Source organism: Dermatophagoides farinae, chromosome 7, assembly GCF_024713945.1.
Source record: "Dermatophagoides farinae isolate YC_2012a chromosome 7, ASM2471394v1, whole genome shotgun sequence".
NCBI classification, from domain to species: domain Eukaryota; kingdom Metazoa; phylum Arthropoda; class Arachnida; order Sarcoptiformes; family Pyroglyphidae; genus Dermatophagoides; species Dermatophagoides farinae.
This window is the reverse complement of record NC_134683.1, coordinates 3,906,337-3,925,154: the sequence shown is the minus strand read 5'-3', so window position 1 is coordinate 3,925,154 and position 18,818 is coordinate 3,906,337. Positions and strand designations below refer to the sequence as shown.

At 29.7% G+C, this 18,818-nt stretch overlaps 3 protein-coding genes and 1 long non-coding RNA gene across 17 annotated transcripts; 1 reads left to right on the top strand and 3 right to left on the bottom strand.

Moving 5' to 3' along the window:
• Nucleotides 1-124: 124 nt before the first annotated feature.
• On the bottom strand, nucleotides 125-6,279 carry Usp7 (Ubiquitin-specific protease 7). Of its 9 annotated transcripts, none has more exons than XM_047060474.2 (15): nucleotides 5,305-6,279; nucleotides 5,111-5,240; nucleotides 4,959-5,048; nucleotides 4,703-4,904; nucleotides 4,486-4,624; nucleotides 3,950-4,414; nucleotides 3,597-3,880; nucleotides 2,787-3,535; nucleotides 2,244-2,721; nucleotides 2,045-2,156; nucleotides 1,895-1,972; nucleotides 1,466-1,783; nucleotides 1,317-1,388; nucleotides 1,160-1,247; nucleotides 125-1,085 (listed from the first exon to the last, which is right to left on the bottom strand). In XM_047060474.2, the coding sequence occupies exons 2-15, from the start codon at nucleotides 5,217-5,219 to the stop codon at nucleotides 973-975; spliced, it is 3,297 nt and encodes a 1,098-aa protein (XP_046916430.1). In that variant the 5' UTR covers nucleotides 5,220-5,240; nucleotides 5,305-6,279; the 3' UTR covers nucleotides 125-972. The 9 variants fall into 9 exon arrangements, with proteins under 9 accessions (XP_046916430.1, XP_046916431.1, XP_075588798.1 ...); XM_047060475.2 differs by having other exon boundaries at nucleotides 1,466-1,786; nucleotides 4,703-4,901; nucleotides 5,305-6,274; XM_075732683.1 differs by having other exon boundaries at nucleotides 4,703-4,901; nucleotides 5,305-6,274.
• Nucleotides 6,280-6,813: 534 nt separating this feature from the next.
• Efa6 (Exchange factor for Arf 6) lies at nucleotides 6,814-12,690 on the bottom strand. 4 transcript variants are annotated; one of them, XM_075732674.1, is made up of 9 exons: nucleotides 12,052-12,690; nucleotides 11,864-11,958; nucleotides 8,549-11,023; nucleotides 8,355-8,488; nucleotides 7,893-8,209; nucleotides 7,563-7,791; nucleotides 7,347-7,500; nucleotides 7,123-7,257; nucleotides 6,814-7,052 (listed from the first exon to the last, which is right to left on the bottom strand). In XM_075732674.1, the coding sequence occupies exons 3-9, from the start codon at nucleotides 9,917-9,919 to the stop codon at nucleotides 6,843-6,845; spliced, it is 2,550 nt and encodes an 849-aa protein (XP_075588789.1). In that variant the 5' UTR covers nucleotides 9,920-11,023; nucleotides 11,864-11,958; nucleotides 12,052-12,690; the 3' UTR covers nucleotides 6,814-6,842. The 4 variants fall into 4 exon arrangements, with proteins under 4 accessions (XP_075588789.1, XP_075588787.1, XP_075588788.1 ...); XM_075732672.1 differs by having other exon boundaries at nucleotides 8,549-11,100; nucleotides 11,864-12,690; XM_075732673.1 differs by lacking the exon at nucleotides 11,864-11,958 and having other exon boundaries at nucleotides 8,549-11,370; nucleotides 12,327-12,690.
• An 838-nt stretch (nucleotides 12,691-13,528) lies between these two features.
• coro (protein coronin) lies at nucleotides 13,529-18,811 on the bottom strand. Of its 3 annotated transcripts, none has more exons than XM_047060735.2 (7): nucleotides 18,384-18,811; nucleotides 15,977-16,308; nucleotides 15,487-15,915; nucleotides 15,196-15,414; nucleotides 14,913-15,119; nucleotides 14,735-14,836; nucleotides 13,529-14,644 (listed from the first exon to the last, which is right to left on the bottom strand). In XM_047060735.2, exons 2-7 carry the CDS (start codon nucleotides 16,175-16,177, stop codon nucleotides 14,276-14,278), a joined length of 1,527 nt encoding a protein of 508 aa, XP_046916691.1. In that variant the 5' UTR covers nucleotides 16,178-16,308; nucleotides 18,384-18,811; the 3' UTR covers nucleotides 13,529-14,275. The 3 variants fall into 3 exon arrangements, with proteins under 3 accessions (XP_046916691.1, XP_075588791.1, XP_075588792.1); XM_075732676.1 differs by lacking the exon at nucleotides 18,384-18,811 and adding an exon at nucleotides 16,914-17,290; XM_075732677.1 differs by lacking the exon at nucleotides 18,384-18,811 and adding an exon at nucleotides 16,671-16,694.
• LOC124497127 (uncharacterized) lies at nucleotides 17,480-18,534 on the top strand. The gene is made up of 2 exons (XR_006959396.2): nucleotides 17,480-18,308; nucleotides 18,408-18,534. It is a non-coding gene; the product is annotated as an uncharacterized LOC124497127 (long non-coding RNA).
• Nucleotides 18,812-18,818: the final 7 nt, after the last annotated feature.

Below are 18,818 nucleotides of genomic sequence, written 5' to 3'. Positions count from 1 at the left end.
GTCTATTTTAACCCGATCAATAATCAATAAAAAATAATCTTTATTCAAAACAAAAACAAAACAAAAAAAAATTTGTTTTTTCATCTGTTACCATCAACAAATGGTGAAAAAAATGGGGAATGAATTTTTTCTCTTTTAATTTAAAATTTATTTTTTTTATAGAAAATTCAATATATTTTCGCCGTTTTAATTCATCGATATTCGATCGATCCATCCAATCAATCAATCAATCAATCACCGTCCACATACACACACATACAGATACAGAGATTACGTGTGTGTATATCAAAAACAAAAATTGATCGAAATATAATTCAAAAATGAATAAACAAAGGAAAAAAGAAGAAGAAAAAAAAAATCATTTAAGCATTCTATAGATTCTTTTTGTTTGTTTTGTTTTGTTTTGTTTTGCTTTCTAGTCATATCATGGTTTATAAATAATAAAAAAAAAATTCTGTATTTCTGTAGTTGCTGTTGTTGTTGTTGTTTTTCATAATCCATCACATCATTACACACACATATATAAATCATCATCATTAATTGTTAGTAGTAGGTAGTAGTAGTAATATAAAGAAAATTCATGAGAAAAAGATTGAGAGTATAAAATTAGAAGCCAAATTATAGATTTTTTTTGTTTGTGTAGGTGTGTGTGTGTGTGTGTAGGTGTAATGTTCAGGTATCATTAAAGACATTTTGAATTCAGTCTAAAAAAAACGTAAAACACATACATATTATTATTATAGAAAGAGAGCAATGAAAAAAAGGGGACACCATTGATAATAATAAAATATTTAGGTCCATCATTTTTGGATCGATACATTGTTCATTGAGGATAATTAATTGTTTGAATGTGTATGTGTGTGTGTGTGTGGATGTGTGTATATTGGGTGGATGATAAACAACGAAATTACAGACTTTTTTTTTCTTCTTTTTCATTATTCACCGATAATAAACACGATGGAAGAAAATTATTCAATTATGAATTTTGATAGCTTTCTCCAGATGAGTATAACGTGAACGTTTAGGCGTTTTGTTCACATGATCCAAACCGAGCCATGTTTTTGGCAAATGAGTATTGACTGAATCTGGATAAAAATAGAATGAATGAAAAATTAATATCAATGAAAGATGAACAAAAAAAAAAAAAATGAAATCTTACTGCATGTAGCAAATTCTTCTTTGTTGAACACAAAGTTTGTTTCATCATTTATATATTGAACTCGGGCCGTTATGATTGCAAATTTGTACTGTTTGAAAAAAACAACAGCAAAAGGTAAAAAATAAGAAAAAAAACAAATTGGAAATTACTATATAACCTTTTCATATTCTTTATCCGGTATGTCGAGCTTTTTCTGTATTTTTTCCTTGACCGATGCGAATGTTTCTTTCTGTGATCATGATTGGAAACCGAAACAACAGAAAATGATAAACAATGCCAATGATGAGAGATTGAACTGAAACTTACATTTTTAACTTTCAACAAAAATGGCACACCAAACGTATGATAGGATTCTTTTTGAAAATGAGCAACCGGTAATAGGAATTCATTTGGTTCCATTTTCAGCTGATCTTTAGGTATCTCTTCAATACGATAAGATTTTGTTCCAGTTGCATTCAGACATTCAAGCAATATATCATTTGTTATGACATAATTAATTTTACTTGAAACCACTTCCAATAGACGTAATTCACGTGATGAATCTTCACTGAATTCAATCTGTTTTTTTGCTTCTTCAAGCAAATCATTGACAGTGCCATTCTTATTGGGATACAATTCCATTTCCTTCTGGGTGATATGGTCGTTGATCAATCAACATTATGAATCAATGAAAAATAACGACAATAGTGATTAGAAAAAAATTCAATTGAACAAAAAAAAAACAAAAAATCCTACCTCTTCTTTGAGTTTACTATTGACATATGTACATTTGAATGATCGTTTGTTCTCAAGCTCATGTATGCTTATTGTCAACTGATTGAATGGGATAAAAAAAATTAAATGAATCAAAATGCCTAAGAAAAATGAAAAAAAATGTCTGCTTACATGTTGATAGAAAATCTTTTTCGGTTGTCGTGGTTTAAAATAGAAAAGAATGTCTTTAAGTGTTCCATCATAATTGCAACGAAGTGGACATCCCGGTCCTTCACGGTAACTGCTACAATGTTCATCGAATGAGAAGAAAAAACAAATTTAATTTTCAAGTCAAAAAAAAAAAAATTCCATATTGAAATGAAAAACTTACCTTTGATTTTTGAAAAATTGAATCAGATATGGTTCCGTACCTAGACGCATGGCTACAGCATCGGCCATCTGTGTATAATTCATTTTCATTGACAATTCCAATACAAAACCAGGATCGTTTGGATTGTTTTTATCACAGAACAGTACTTCAACCTTATGTATTAAATCTGTATAATATTCTTTGACCGATGCACATTCATCGATCACAATATCATCACGATGGAAAACAAGTATATCACCATCGGATAGATCGACAATAGCATCAGACAATGTTTTATCCAAATCATTAATTCTATTTACAGTAGCTAAATATTCTTCCTCATAAATGGCCAATGGTGTTGATTTCGGTAAGCCAGCTTTTTCACATAAAATGGGCATCAAATCAGCAACTGTCATGACACGTTCTATATGTCCGAGGCCACAATAAGTTAAATATTTTTGATTCGGATCATAATACTTGAAAAATAGCAAGACTTGTACTGTGAATAATGAAAGAAAATTGATAAGAAAAAAAAAATAAAAAAATTCCATGTCAAAAACATACCATCATTTTCCGAATCAGGCAACATTTTATATGGTAATTCCGGTGGTATTGTTTCCACAAACAATGTCATATTATTCAATGATTCAGTTACATTACCCATATCATTGATCATACGTGTTGGACGAAATGAATGATTATTACGTGTAATGAATGGCCATAAACGGATACCATCCGTTGGATAATTCATTTGTTGCGCTATTGTGGCCAGATTTTCTCTATATGAACCCAATTTATATATTTTAAATGTATAACATGGTGTCTTTTCTGGATTGATCAAATCAATACCCTTATGTGACATAATATTGTCTTCAGTGTATACGGTTATATTATTGAAAAAATGAGCTTCATTTCGTTCTTTTCGCCGTAATGCTTCCTGTTTTTTCTCCTCTTGTAATCGTTCAATCAATTGATCGGGTATATCTTCTTTGGTTACTGGTTGTAATACATCACTAATAGCCGATTCACGTATATATACCAACATGTATGCATTTGTTGAATGTTTTCCAGGTAATTCTTCATCATTACCGCCGAAATTATGATCAACAGCTTCTGTTTTTGAACAACATGATACAACATCATCATCAAATTTACACCATTTTCCATCGCCATTCGGATTGATAAATACAACATAGTGGCCACCATGATTATCACCAGAATGTACCAATACAGCATGTAATATATAATTGGCCGGTGTACTTTCCGGACTTTGTAAATATTTATTTAGTGTTAACTTCTCCGGAAATTCCAAACTAAAGTAGAACAAAAAAAAAATAAAAAAATCATTTTTCAATAGAAAAAAAACAAACAAACCGATCATTAATCTTGACATTTGCATCGGTCAATGGATCATATTGAAATCGTAGTAAATGTAAATGCAATACGGGCGGAAATGATTCAAATGTGATGCCTTTTTCCGCTTCTTGAAATCCATGTTCACCGGCATCATATTTATTTTCACCATCCAATGTTTCAACTTCCACATAATCATCGAATGATTCATAGATATCTTTTTTATCTTTTATATTCAATTGTATATCATAAAATGGTTCGGTACGTGATGATGAAAAAATCACATGTTTACATCGAACAAATGACTGGAAAAAACAAATTTAAAAAGAAATTAAATTAAAAAATCTTTTAATTAATTAGCAAGAAAAACCTACAATCATTTTTCCTTCGAATAATTTCGGAATCGTACCCTCAACGATAGTATTCTTCATTTTACTTTCCATATTATCGAGCAATACACGACACAATTCTTGTACATCATGTTGCATAAATGAATCAAGCGTTTCCCAACCAAATGATTTGGTTAATTTTTTCGTTCCAACTGGTTTATCCGAAAATTGTAGATCATAAAATACACGTTGTAATGCCAATGCAACACTTTTGGATGAATCATCACTTTCGGTGGGCATTTGATAAACAGCTTTACGTAATTTGTTTGTAAAAAATAATGTTTGTAATAATGAATTCATATAGCATGTAGCTCCTTGATTTTTTAGGCCAACATATCCGGTATGTTTTTTTGAATCCCAACTAACACCATGTGGTGCATCGGCTTGTACCCAAACTTCGAATGTAACGGCATCATCTTTAATATAGCCTTTGTTTGGATCGCATAAATCCTTTATTTCATTTCAAAAATGAATTTAATGAATTAATTAATAATCAAAAATCATTCAATTATGAAACTTACATTCCAGCCAATATAATAGCTATAACCCCAATCATTTTCTTTATTATAGAAAATATGTTGAATTCTTCTTGACATATTATCAACACCTTCTTTTTGTGAAAGAATTCTTAATTCAGCTACGGCACTACATGACCATGCTCTATATATATTAAATGAATGGATGAATTTAAGTGAATGAAATTAAGAAAAAAAACATTTTATAATGAATGACACTTACGTTGATTCGGATTCACCATTACATTGTAGGAAATAGCCTAGACTTTTTACTGCTTGTTGATTTGGTTGTCCAGTACGTGGCATTACCATTATACGCCATGGTAGATTACGTACATATGTTGCTGGACTTAGTTCAGAATCTTTGATTTTACTAAAATTTTCAATTTTATAACTGAATGTTGCTTCAGATCGTGATTCATCTACTGTTTAAAATGATTGATTATTTATTAAGCAAATTTTTTTCTTCAAAAACAAACCTTCTTCCATATTGGCATCAACGTTCTCTTCAAGTGTTTCATCTGGTTTAACTTGTGGACTAGGAATTAAATGACGGACAGCTAGTATATCTATAATTTATTAAATTATCGTTAAATTCGAATGTGTAAAAAAAAAAATAAAATCAACCAACTATTATCATCCTCGACCATAGAATTTTTTGGATAATCACGCCATCGCCATTTTTTCATATCAACATCCATTTGTTCTTCATCTTCATCGGGCCACATTTTATTACTCATCTTTAATAATGATCTATATTTCTAATCAAATTAATTTAAATGACGATGATGATGAGGAATTTATTGGTGGCAAAAAAAAACTTACCGATCCAGAATGTGTGAAATTTAAAATAGCTGCTAGACTCACACACTGCTGTGGTGTTCAATGGATCAAATACAAAAATAGCCGGCCGGCTTATTTTCAAATATAATAAATATATAATGGGGAAAAAAATGGATGATTGATTTTTTGAAATTTTTGTTTAAATGTTTTTCACACTTCCTTTGGTTGTTTTCGTGTGTGTAGTGGTAGTTGTTACAATTAGTCATCAATATAACAAGGAAAATATATCAACTATAATACAACATAACATCCAAGATGAAATATATTTTTCACAAATTTTTCGATGTATCGATATTATCGAAATAGAATCGTTGTGTGTTTGTTGAGTTGTTGTATATAGAATTCGAAGAAAGAAACAAACAAAAAAAATTCATTCAGAATTAATGAATTTGAATTTCAACAATAAACAAAAAATAATAATTCAATTTGAATTTCGATTCCTGGTATATGATGATGTTGTTTGACAAACTTTTCGATTGTTGTCATTGATTTTTTATATTCATATAAGATTTACGTGTTGGCAATCATCACAATTGATTTAATGTTTTTTTTTTGTTGATGTTATTGTCGTCGTCGTCGTTGTTGTTTTTTGTAATTTAAATTGCTGAGCACAACATATACACAAAAAAAATGAAAAAAAAACTTTGAATAGGCCCGGTTTATAGACGACAACATATCATCATTATCATTAAAAACCAGAAACAAAAAGAAGCAGCTGAGACCATATATAATAATAATAATATTCGATACCAGGATTATTTGAGAAATCCAGAAAAAATATAAAAAATCATCAACCAGAAAACTTGGAAAGAAAGTTTTTTTTTTTTTTGTTTAACTTGAACCACCACTAACCACAAATAGATAGACGAATAACACACACACATACAAGTCGAGCGACGACAGAGAAAAAGGGAGAGAGCGTAGTAAAAAGGCAGAGCACGCAGCACATTCGATTATGTGGTGGTGTTGGTGGTGATGATGATGATGATGATGATGAATTCAATTTGTTAATGTCGACTATATCCACCTAAATGGGTAAATAAAGGGGGTTTGGGTATTTTTTGAAATTTAATTCAGTTTTTTTGCTTTCATTTTTCATTTATCACAAATATATTTTTTATTTATTTATTTAGTAAAAAAAATATGATGGCAATAAGAATATGAACAAAAAGAAATAAATAAACAGAGAAAAAAAAGAGAGAATCAGATGATGACAATCGGTTTTTTGTTTCTGAAAAAAATAATGTTTATGGCTGCCTGTGTACGCGCGTTTAGTGGTAGTAAAAGTAGTATATATATATGGTTTCCAAATTCTGGTTTCGTTATTTTGAGAGGGTGGATGATGATGATGATGATGAGAGATAGTGGGGAGAAAAATGATGAAAAATAACAAATAAAAAAATAGATCACAAAAAATAGTATAGATTAGAATAGAATAAGGTAAGATGCCGGTAAGAATTTTTTTTTTTGCTTCTTCAAGATAGTAGCCAATCGTGTTCTTTTTTTTAATCAATTTTTTTTCAAGAATTATCCGAATCATCCGATGAATGATATTGAAAACCGTGATCATCTTGATGATCTACAACTGTTGCCTGTTGATGATGATTTTGTGATGAATGTGTGGATGAATCATCATTATGCTGTTGTTGTTGTAAATCATTCGACGATTGTATGGATAATTTTTTCAATTCTCTTCGTAAACAGGAAACATATACACGATAACGTTTTATCTAAATTAATATACAATTAAATTAAAATGAAAGTTAATTTTATATGATAAAATCTAATCCATTGTTATACCTCATGTTGTAGATAGGTTTCTTTTTCCATAAATCCTTTACGATATTTAGAATTTTGGCATGATTTTTCCAACAATTGTTCCAAATCTTTTTGTAATGATAATAATTTATTTTCTTGATCTTTTAGTTGTTCACGCTAAAAAATTTTTTTTGTTAAGTAGAAATAATTAGGACTTGTTATTCACAATTTCAACAACAACAACAACAACAAAAAATTCAACTTACCAATGATAATTTAGTATGGCTAACAGGAAATATTTCTTTTGTTGTTTTAAATTTTCGACTATCCGAACTTACTGCCATTGGTAATGTTGGTGCCGAGAGACTAGCTGCAGTTGTATTGATCGTTTCGATCCATGATTGTAATTCTTTTGAATCACTGAGGAAAAAAATAAATGCGTTAGTGTGAAAAAAAACAAAAAGAAATTTTTTTTTTCTTACCTAGTTTCAAATAAATATTCCGCATAATCAGCTGTGATTAAACGAAATACAAATTTTTTCTTAGGATAATCATCCGCTTTCGATGCAATTGAATGATGTATTCTTATTGAATTGGCAAAACTTTCCTGTAATTGTGATTTACGAAATCCATTTTCATCTTTATGTAGATAAAGAACTAGATCTCGTAATGTTGCATAGAATAATTTCCAGTTACGTTTACCGATTGAAGCTAAATAATAATAATAAATAACAACAACAATAATAATCAGATGACATTAATCAATCAATCAATCAATCAAGGATTATGGAAAAGAAAATAAAAACACTTACTTTTATGTCCATTTGAATCATAACAACATTTACGACGAATATAACCTTTTTTATATTCAATTGCAACCAATGGATTTGGTAGTTCAATAAATGGACTTGTTGCTAATGCTGATGCGGCTGTTATTGTTGCCGTTGTTGTCATCATTGATGATGATGACGATAATTGTTGATTAAATTTTCTAGGTAATGTTGCATATGGTGAACTAATCGATTTCGATATTGTTGTTATTTTAGCAAATACATTATTATTATTATTACGATTTTTTATTGTTGTTGTTGTAGATTTTCCTCCCATTGTTATAATTTGATCTTCATCACTATACAACAAAGAAAATGAAAAAAAAAAAAATGAAAACAATTTAGAATTATACACACACACATACACAGACAATTATATAATAACATTATTATTATTATAAGTAAATGAACAACGAAACAAAAAATAACTAAAAATAAACTTACTCAATCCAACCAAGTGGATTATTCTTGACCGAATAATAAAGATATTTCAATAGATTACTTGGATAATCATCACCATCATTCATACCGGCTAAATTGAGTATAAAATTTGAACAAGTCATTTTACGTTGAATGTTCTATTTTGTTAAACAAAAATTATTTCAAAGTGAATAATAGAATGAAAATTGACCACTTACCTCTTCATGTAAATCCGTATTCAATAACATCAATGCACATGTCAAGGTGTGTATTGAATCAATACTTTTAAATTCGGTATCTGGATTACATTCATGATAACGTTTAGAGAAATAAACTAAAACACGTTCACGTTCTTGTGTTTCACCAATCAAATGAAAATAGGAGAAAAAATTCCGTAATGCAACATCCAATTCTTGATTAGTAAAATTAAATAATTTCAGATATTCTTCTGCCACTGTACGACAAAATTCATTATTCTTCGATAAATGTCTGGCTACATCAGATTTTTTAAATCCTTCAAGATTATATAATCGTCTTGCTAGTCGTGATGCACTCGGTGTATCGATTCCTTGTTGTTGCTGTTGTTGTTGTAGTTGTTGTTGACCATTTAATTTTATTGGTGATGAATAATATAACAGGCTACTATTATCACTTTCAATCGATAATTCATCCATTGATCGAGAATAATCATCATTATCATCATCGTCATCATCATCATCATCAGGAATTAAATTATAAAGATTTGATTCCTGTGATTTGAATAAACAATCGCCAATATTTTCATAACAATTTTCTTGTTTTTTATCTGATTTTTGTTGTTGTTGATCAAAAAATGAAAAATGTTGATAATCACTTGAACAATTCGATGATGGTGGTTTTGATGAATGTGATGGTGATGATGGTGATTCATGTTTTACAGATTGTTTTCTACTACCACCACCATCGTCATCGCCATCATCGCATACAATACCAGATGATACATTTCCCGATGATGTCGTTGCTGTTGATGATAATGAATTTGATATTTTTGATGATGATTTGAATGTATTATTATTATTAGTAGTTTTGGTCAATTCTACATTTGTTGGTCCAGTATTTGTTATTGATTCATCATCATTATTGATATCAGTCTCTTTTGCATGTTGTAAATTTTGTTCCAAATTTGAACGTATACAATCAAGACAATCATCATGATCTGTATCATTTGAAATGATTTTACAATTATCATCATCATCATCCGTGATTAATTGTCGTGCTTTTGATTTCAATGATGATGAAGATGGTGATGAAGATGGTTTAACTTGATTTTGATTATCATCCAAAATTGTTGTTATCGTTTGATCATCATCATCATCATCATGAATGTTTGAAAATTTTTTCAAATTTTGTTGTTTCCCATTCACAAATGTTGTTGTTGTTGTTGTTGCTGTCGTTGTTGTTGATGATAATGATGATAATTGTCGTCGATTTTTTCCATTCAACAAATTATTTGTATCACCTGTTTTTGTACTACGTAGATTGATAATTAGATCACCAGTCATAAGGAACCAATCCTGATTATTTGATGTTGTTGTTGTTGTTGCTGCCATTGTTTTTGTTGTTGTTGTTGTTGTTCAGTCATTAATTTATTCTTCATTCACATCGATTGTTGTTTGTTGATCATTATTATTATTTAAAGCCGTCATTATTTATTTATTTTTTTTCGAATTCACGAAAACGTCAACGAAAAAAAAGCACAACCCAAATTTTTTTTTTCAATCAAATAAATACACATACAATACAGGCAAGCAACCACACAGCGATTGATCGATCGATCAATCACACAATTAATCAATCAATCAATTTATGTGGCCACAGATTGAAAATAAAACAAAAATCACACACACACACACACAACAATGATTTGATTATGAAAAAAAAGAGAAATGTGAAAACAATTGTTTTTTTTATGTTTTTAATGAATGAATAGGATCTTATTTTTATATCAATTCGACGAGAGAGAGCGATGTTGTTGTTGTGCAATTCAATTTGTATTCGGATCAATACAAAAAGATCAATATCATCATCATAAGCGTTGTCGAATTTTTTTTTTTACATAAACATGATTATTTGGTGATGGTTGATATTTGTATCCATTTATAGCTTTCACATACATACACACACACACATAAAATGTGAATTGTTGAACGAATAAAGAATTTCACATCATACACAAAAAAAAAAACACGATTCTATAACGAAAATATCGAGAATTTGTTGTTTCGATTGTAAAACGTATTGTTTACGATGAACATATCCATGTGTGTGTGTGTATGTATCGATCACATCATATCATAATCGTTGATAATCATCATCATCATGAAAAAAATAAAAAAAAAATCTTCAGTGTTTATTTGCTACCCCATTATAACAACCAACAAATATATACGGGCCTGTTGCTTTGCTTTTTTCTTGCTGCCGATGATGATGATGATGATGATGGTATAGTTTTATAGTGTATATCATTCACGATGAATTTGAATGTGATGGTGATATTTTTGGTTGAAAGTTTTCAAAAACATCAAAGACGACAGATTTTGAATGAATATAACTGTGTTTTGTTGTTGTTCAATGTTGCAAAATATAGAAAAAAAAACGACAGGCCATAAACCACCAACATGTGTGTGTGTGTGTATGTATGTATGAAAAATAATCTATATATCGAGATAAAGATAGAAAATTGAAATGGTGAAAAATGAGAAAAAAACAAAAACACACACAGTAAGAATATCTGGTTGAATAATGATTTTTTGTTTTTTTTTTGAGTTTAAAATGTACAGAAAAAAATAACAAAAACAAAACAAATGAATGATTGAATCACAAGGAAAAAAAACAAAACAAAATTTTAAATTAAAAAAAATCAGTCTTTTTTGATGCTGCCGCTGCTCTCACATATCAACCGACAAATCGACCAACAAATCAACCAACCACAAGGAGTGCCAAAAAAAAAAAAAAATCAGTCTGTAAAGGGATAATCTCAATCCTATACCAACTACATCGACTTTGAGGATAAACACCATTTATACGCACAGCACACACACATACAAAATATTGGTGGTTTAACACATTTTGAAACTTGACTTCAAAACCATCAATTTCATCATCATCATGATCATCAGTATAAATGGCAATGGTTTTATTTTATATTTGAAACCATCCACATTTTTTTTTAACCGACGACTACGACTATGACGACGACGAAATAGGAACATTCATATATGAAAAGAAAAAACTAGAACTAATCATAATCATTTGTGTATATAGCATCAGCCATAAGGAAAGAAAAAATAAAAAAAAATTGAAAAAAAACTATAATATTTTTGATTTTCTCGCTTTTTTCTTGCCAAATTGCTATATGTATGTGATTGTGAGCAATATATATTGATGATGATGGAAGAAAATCTCTAAAAATTGTGTCTCTATATGTCTCACATCAACATATCTATGTGTTTTTGTTAATGATAAATGATGATTTCAAACATTTATATACTTACTTTATAAACTCGGCATGAATAGAAAAAAAAATGAATGAATTGTAAATAGGAAAATGAAACAAGAACACACAAAGTTATAAGTTCAAAGTTATGAACTAAAAAAAAATGAAATGAAATGAAATGAATGACTGAATTATGAGAGAAATGAGAGGAGTTGTGAGCATTGAAAAAAAATAAATATAACACACAAACACAAACACTACTATGAATTTCGAATTCGTCGTCGTCATATGATGATGATGATGAGAATGATGATTGGATTCAAAATCCAAAATATTCGACAGTTAGACAAAAAAAAATGCTGTTTGCTGTTTTCATCATCATCATCATCATCAATTGATCATTCATGATGATCATTGCAATTTTTCTTTGCCGTTGTTGTTTTCTTCTTCTTCGATTCAGTATTTTTCTATTCTATTCGTTGATATAATCATCACATTCATACACCAACACACAAACATACAGTTGCATGTATATGAATCAAAGATGTTTTCATCATCGTCATCATCATCATGATGAAAATCAATTTTTCTTCGCAAAAAAAAGAAAAAATTTTCACATAGATCGTTGTTGTTGTTGTTGTCGTTTTTGGCTACATTTGGAATTGAAAAACAAGTGAAAAAGTTACTATTGTCGACATGATATATTGATTAATTTTTTTATCGTTGAGAAAAAACAAATTGAGAGACAAACATAAACACAAACACAACAAATATTTTAATTCTATTGTTCCTGGAACAATAATAATAATAAAAGAATGAATGAATCGTCCCAAAAACAGAAATCGAATGTTTTGTGTGTGTGTGAGAGAGAGAGAGAGCAACAGAAAATTCTAGTCGAATCGTTTTTATAAATAAATGGCCACAATGCAAACATAAATGTAGCTGTTACAATAAACATTTAGAATTTGTTGCATTCATTTTAAATTGAAAATAGAGTTGGTCACATTGTTGTGGCTATAATGAATTTCAATGTATCAAAATTAATTGTGACCGTAGCAGTAGTATGTTCATATTTTTTTTCTCTCTTCATCGAATCATTTCGAATTTAGGCTCATTTTTGGCCAACGCAAAATCGGTTTGTTGTTCATCATCATTTGATTGATTTGTTCGTTTTTTTTTATTTGGATCAAAAAAAAAAAAAAAAATTTGGCGCGATAAAATTCAATTCATCTCACCAACACCACCTGATGATTAATGAAGATTATTAAATCAAATCGATCATTAATCAATCAAAAATTTGATTTTTATTTGATATGAATTTCACCTGAATATTAAAACAAAAACAAAAAAAAATGATATGTGATTGATCAATCATCTTGATGACATGATGATTGGTGCATACTCGATCAACAACCTCATCTTCATCCTACGCATGAGAAACCTATGGCCATCACTATCACCATCATTAACATCATCGACATTGAATTGAATTAAATTGTGTTTAATGTGAAAAGAACACGAAAAAAAACTATGTTCCAAAATGGTAATAAAAAGGCGGCGTACAGGATTTGAAAATCGCAAAGTTTAAAAAGTAAAAAAACCAAACCATTATGCAGAAGCAAAGATGATATAATCATCGCCAAAATAAGATGCTCATCATTCGTTTACCATAAATGATTTTTTTTTTTTTTTTTTGATATTCAAGTTTCTCATTTTCATTTCATTTCACAATAAAATAAAGACATATTTATTTATTTATTCGGTTTGTATATATGAAGGAAAAAAAATATATCTATGTTGTGTTTTAAGAATATATATGAAAGATGAAAAAAATGATTGAAATTGATGATGGCGACAGATGAAAAAGAAATAAGAAATAGATAAGGATAAATATTGAAAAAAATGTGATTGGTTGGTAGTAGCATTTAAAAATTTGATATTTTAAGAGGATACGATAAGGTGTGTTCTGGTGGCTGGTTAATAATAAATTTTAAAGATTCCATGAGATATATAAATTTGGCTGAAAGCAAATGTGATAAAATTGGACATTGAAAATTGTGTAATGAAATTTTTTTTCCCATGAATATAACCGGATTGAAAATGATATTCTTGGCGTTTTTTTTCTCTCGTTTGGCTCTATATTTTGAATTTGTTCTTGTTGTTGTTGTTGTTGTTTTTGTTGCTGTTGTGATGAAATGGCACTGATAAAAATGGAGGTTTGAATTTTCATTTTCGGTTTGTTTTTTTTCGATGTAATACTTGGGCCATGTAATGATAGCAGTAGTAAAAGGATGAGGATGAATGTGATAAAATGATTGACACATTTTTGTTGTTTAAAAAAAATTTGATTGATGATCATTCAAATCGATGGGTGTTGGGGGTTAAGCGAAATGTGGAAAGCAATGAAAATTCATTATATCGATGATCGATTTCGGTTCATTTTCCTATTTTGTTCGCTTATTTAAATCATTCAATGTGTTTCACCATTATTTGTACGTGATGATTCATCAGTATCCAATGTTATATTATGTGCTGCTAATGCTTTTTCTGTATCACGAAGTCTAATCTCATGTTTCAATACGATTGCCTTCAATTTATGTACTTCATTAGCTAATTCTTCGAATTTTTGCAATTGTTCCGGTGTCATACCGGGTGGTGGTAATGATGATAATAATGCATCAAGACTATCACCACCACCACTACTACCAGTAACAGCACTTGATTCACCATCAGCTGTTGATCGTTTTGATGCCGGTTTCGTATCCAATATGTTGCTCTTCTTTTTAACAACTTTAAGGTCCTGTTTTTTTGTCGATTGATAACCTTCTTTCAATGACACCTAAAGGCAATAATTAAAATTTTTGTTAAAAATAGTACAAATCCATATCCATTTTAATTAAAATAATATATAAATAAAACTCGTTCATACCAGAATCGGTTCAGCATCTTCACCATTAATCCATTGTTCAGCTGTTAATGCTGGTTCATCGCCTGCTGTATCCGGATAGAGATCATCTTGAAATAGTTCAGACTAAAAGAGAGAAAGAGAACATTAATTCAAAAAATCCAAATATCGATTCCATCGATTGATTGATTTTTTTCCTTACTTTTCTTGGCACAGTAAAACTAATTACTTCACATAAACCTTTTGAATGTAATTTAAAAAGCCTAGCAATTTCATTATTATGAACATCACAGCCACGTTTTGGCATATAACCAATACCACGTTGTGGTTCACTTGATTGGTATGTATTTATATAATGAACAAATGGTGGTTCATCGGTGATTTCAAAGTAACGTATATTACTATCACCCTATGTATGTGCGTGTGTAATTGAAAAAAAATTACAATTAGAAAGATTTTTTAAACGAAAACAAAAAATGACAAACCTTAGCACAAAGATATAAAAGATTAACATCCGGATCATAGAATGGATATAATACACCATTACTAGTGTCCAATGTTTCCAAAACGATTGGCTTTAGATCCGATTCACTACGTAATGAATATTGTCGTTCACTCATTTTAGAGAATCCGGTTGTGAAAATTAAATCATCACGAAGATAGATGGCTCGTTGTGGTTTAGCGCCTTCATGACCTTCACCTTCCTGATGTTATATAAAAAATGTCATTGTTTTATACACACACTCACAAAAGATTATTATGAAAAAAGACAATACCTGTTCCATATCTCCAGTACGTGGATCATATATTCGTATTTTTTTATCTTTCGATGTTGTTACAATACGTGAACCATTCCAACACCATGATACATGAAAAATAAGATCAGGCAAAGAAATGGCTGATAATATTTCACCAGTGCCAACATTCCAGATGATAATTTTACAATCAGCACCAGCTGATAACAGTACATTATTAGCGGATGGATGCCAGGCAAGAAATCCAACACGACGTTGATGACCAACAAGATCGACAACCGGATCGGTTAATGTACGTGATAGGCCATGATCAGGAATTTGCCAAACTTTAACCGTTGTATCTTCCGATGAACTTGCAATAATATTATCATTGAATGGACACCATGCAATATCCAATACAGGTCCTTTATGACCGGCAACTAATGGATGATTAATATCAACACGTCCAGGCTATAAATATGAAAAAAAATATTAATCAAAAATCATCTGTTAAAATATATATTCAACTTACCTGTTTCAATGGTAATACGAGGAAAGCACCACCACCGGCAGCTTCAATAACGATGGCAACAAATTTTGAATTTACAGCACAAAAATTACCATCCCATGAATTTTTCGATATCCGTATATTATCATAACAATTTTCACGTTTAAATGCTTGACCAAATACATGACGAAATTTACTCGTACGTACAATACCACGTGATGCCATTATTTATTGTTGTTGTTGTTTTCAATTTTATCTAATTTGTTATTGTTGATCAATGTATTGTGTGTGTGTGTTGTTTCGAACAACAATCAATTGAAAGAATTTATTTTTTCTTTTGCGCGAATCGACCAAATCTGTTGAAAGGGAAGAGAAGAAAAAAATCGTTAAATACGTGTTATTCTCGCAAACATTTCGAGGACAAAAAAAACAAAACAAAAAATGAAAAAAAATCACATTTCCACACCCAAAAATTCAAAAATTGACATTTTTTTATTTCATTGCCTTGCTCTGATGCCTGTATATTTTTTTGGTACAAATCCAAAAAACAAAAAAAAAAATCTTTTCATGGTTACCATTCGGGCCTAATATAATAATGTTTTCATCATCAACATCGTCGTCGTTGCAATCATGATCATGATCATGGTCAGTGATTCTCAAATTCAATCATTGAATGAATGAAAAAATTTGAGAATCTCTGATTCATTTGATTATTTACCCAATTAAGACACCCATCATTTACAACAAAACCATAACCACCTACAAACAATGATGATGATGATGATTGCATATTGCAACAATTGAATTTAGCATTCAACATTCGAATGTTTGTTTTGTGTGTGTGTGTGTGACATTCGAATTCGAATGTAAAACAGAATTCATCAACATGATCATTTACATAAATCTCAAAAAAAAACAAACAAACAACCATCAAAAGAAATTAAATGGCACACACACATACCATGAAGAATTATCAACGAAATGAGATTGTCAACAAATTATTTTATTATAATGATGCTGATGATGATAATGATGCGGCAACGATAATTATCACAATAATTCAATAAAAAAAACCGACGACAACAACCAAAGAGAATTTGGAAATTGAAAAAATTTATTTGACAAATTATTTGTGTGTGTGTGTGTGTGGTTTAATCGTTGTATCCTCATACCGATTATGATGGTTTCATATCAATAACAAAACACACACACAGGAACCGAAAAAAAATCAAAGAAAAAAGCCAATGTAAAAAGAACAAAAAAAATCCATATCTAAAAAAATAACCAAACCCAAAAAAAAAGTTTTTCATTTTGGGTGTTGACAACAACTTTTTTTTTGTCAAGTGGTTGCCTCTCTCTCTCTCTCTCTCATTCTTTTTCTTTTGTATCTCTCTCTCAAACAGGAAATCCAATCTCTCAATCTCTATCGTTTTTGACTTTATTATATTTCGATATTTTGGGCTATTATCGAGCTATTAAAACACACACACATTAACCAGCATAACAACACAAAACAGATATAGACAATATAAATAAACGACAAAAAAAACAACAAACAAACAAACAAACAAAAAAATCATCCAGCATAATCATTATCAAACAAATCAATCGAACAAAAAAAAATCGTCACCATAAAAAAAATGGGAATTTTTGTCAATTTTTAAGGATTAAGATTTTCAAAACACAAAAAAAACTTAATCATCAAAATTCGAATGGCCAATGGCATACAAACACAGAAAAAAAGACTATTTTGACTTTATTCATATTTTTAGATTTTCCGATTGTTGTAAATATCGATATAATCGGTTCGAATGTTTGATCTATACGGCCATCATTATTAACATCATCATCATCAATGATATTCGATCAATAGATGAATGAATCGGATTTTGAATTTGAATTTTTTTTTTGAATCGAAAATCGATTTTGAAATATGATGAACAATGCAACAAAAAAAAATAAAAAAAATTAGAAATGTAAATAACAAACGAATGATGACGACCTGAAACCTAAAAATAGTTTTTTTTCAACCATCATCATCATCATCATCATGTTCAATGCCTGCCCTAAAGACGTCGAAAAATTCAACATTGAAATAATCAAACTAACACACACACACACCGACTGATGATGACTGGCATCGCACCAAATTGGGATACCGAATTGTCGACGATTATTACATTATAATGATGATGATTCCATCACACATCACACCGAATTCGGATGAAAAACAAAAATTTAAAAACTAAGACACACGTCAATAAAGAATTTTACTATTTAATGAAGTATGTGTATTATTGCCTAACAACAACGACAACAACAACAACAACAATTTATTATTGAATGAGATATTTAGGTAGGTAGGTGTGTCAGAAACAAGACAGACACACATTTTTTTCACAAATACAAATTTTATACAAAGAAAACTTACCAGTTTTTTTTCTTCTTTTCTCAGAATCTGGATCGTATAAAATTGGTTCAGATCATAGATAATATATATCGGAGGGGAACAAAATTTCAGAATCGAAAAAAAAGAAAGAAAGAAATCAAGGCAGATTGAAAAAACCGCTCAAAACCAAACACAAATGAACAATGAATGTCGATGTTGATGGTCAGTGGCACTACTTAATCGAATTTTGAAATTAATTTAATATAAATATAAAATTTTGAAAAGTTTCATTGTTTTTTTTTTTTTTGAATCAAATTTCAATTTTTTTTCCCTCGATTCTTTGATCTGATGATGATAATGATGATGATGATGATTTGATTGTGTGTGTGTGTGTCTGCTCTGCCCACAGTTGTCGTTTGTAATTGTTGTCGTCGTCGGCATCCATCAGCTTACACAGGCAGTCTTATTTTACTGTCT

Bases quoted from the DNA above. Each gene is read 5' to 3' on its own strand.
- Usp7 (XM_047060473.2), bottom strand. From the start codon at position 5,219: ATGAGTAATAAAATGTGGCCCGATGAAGATGAAGAACAAATGGATGTT. The intron at 4,905-4,958 runs GTTTGTTTTTGA...CATTTTAAACAG, and splicing joins TGATGCCAATATGGAAGAAG to TAGATGAATCACGATCTGAA. The intron at 1,787-1,894 runs GTAGGATTTTTT...CATATCACCCAG, and splicing joins ATAGTAAACTCAAAGAAGAG to AAGGAAATGGAATTGTATCC.
- Efa6 (XM_075732672.1), bottom strand. From the start codon at position 9,919: ATGGCAGCAACAACAACAACAACATCAAATAATCAGGATTGGTTCCTT. The intron at 7,792-7,892 runs GTAAGTGTTTTT...ATTATTATTTAG, and splicing joins TGATTCAAATGGACATAAAA to CTTCAATCGGTAAACGTAAC. The intron at 7,053-7,122 runs GTATAACAATGG...ATATTAATTTAG, and splicing joins AAACCTATCTACAACATGAG to ATAAAACGTTATCGTGTATA.
- coro (XM_047060735.2), bottom strand. From the start codon at position 16,177: ATGGCATCACGTGGTATTGTACGTACGAGTAAATTTCGTCATGTATTT. The intron at 15,916-15,976 runs GTAAGTTGAATA...TCATATTTATAG, and splicing joins TCGTATTACCATTGAAACAG to CCTGGACGTGTTGATATTAA. The intron at 15,415-15,486 runs GTATTGTCTTTT...ATATAACATCAG, and splicing joins GTACTGGAGATATGGAACAG to GAAGGTGAAGGTCATGAAGG.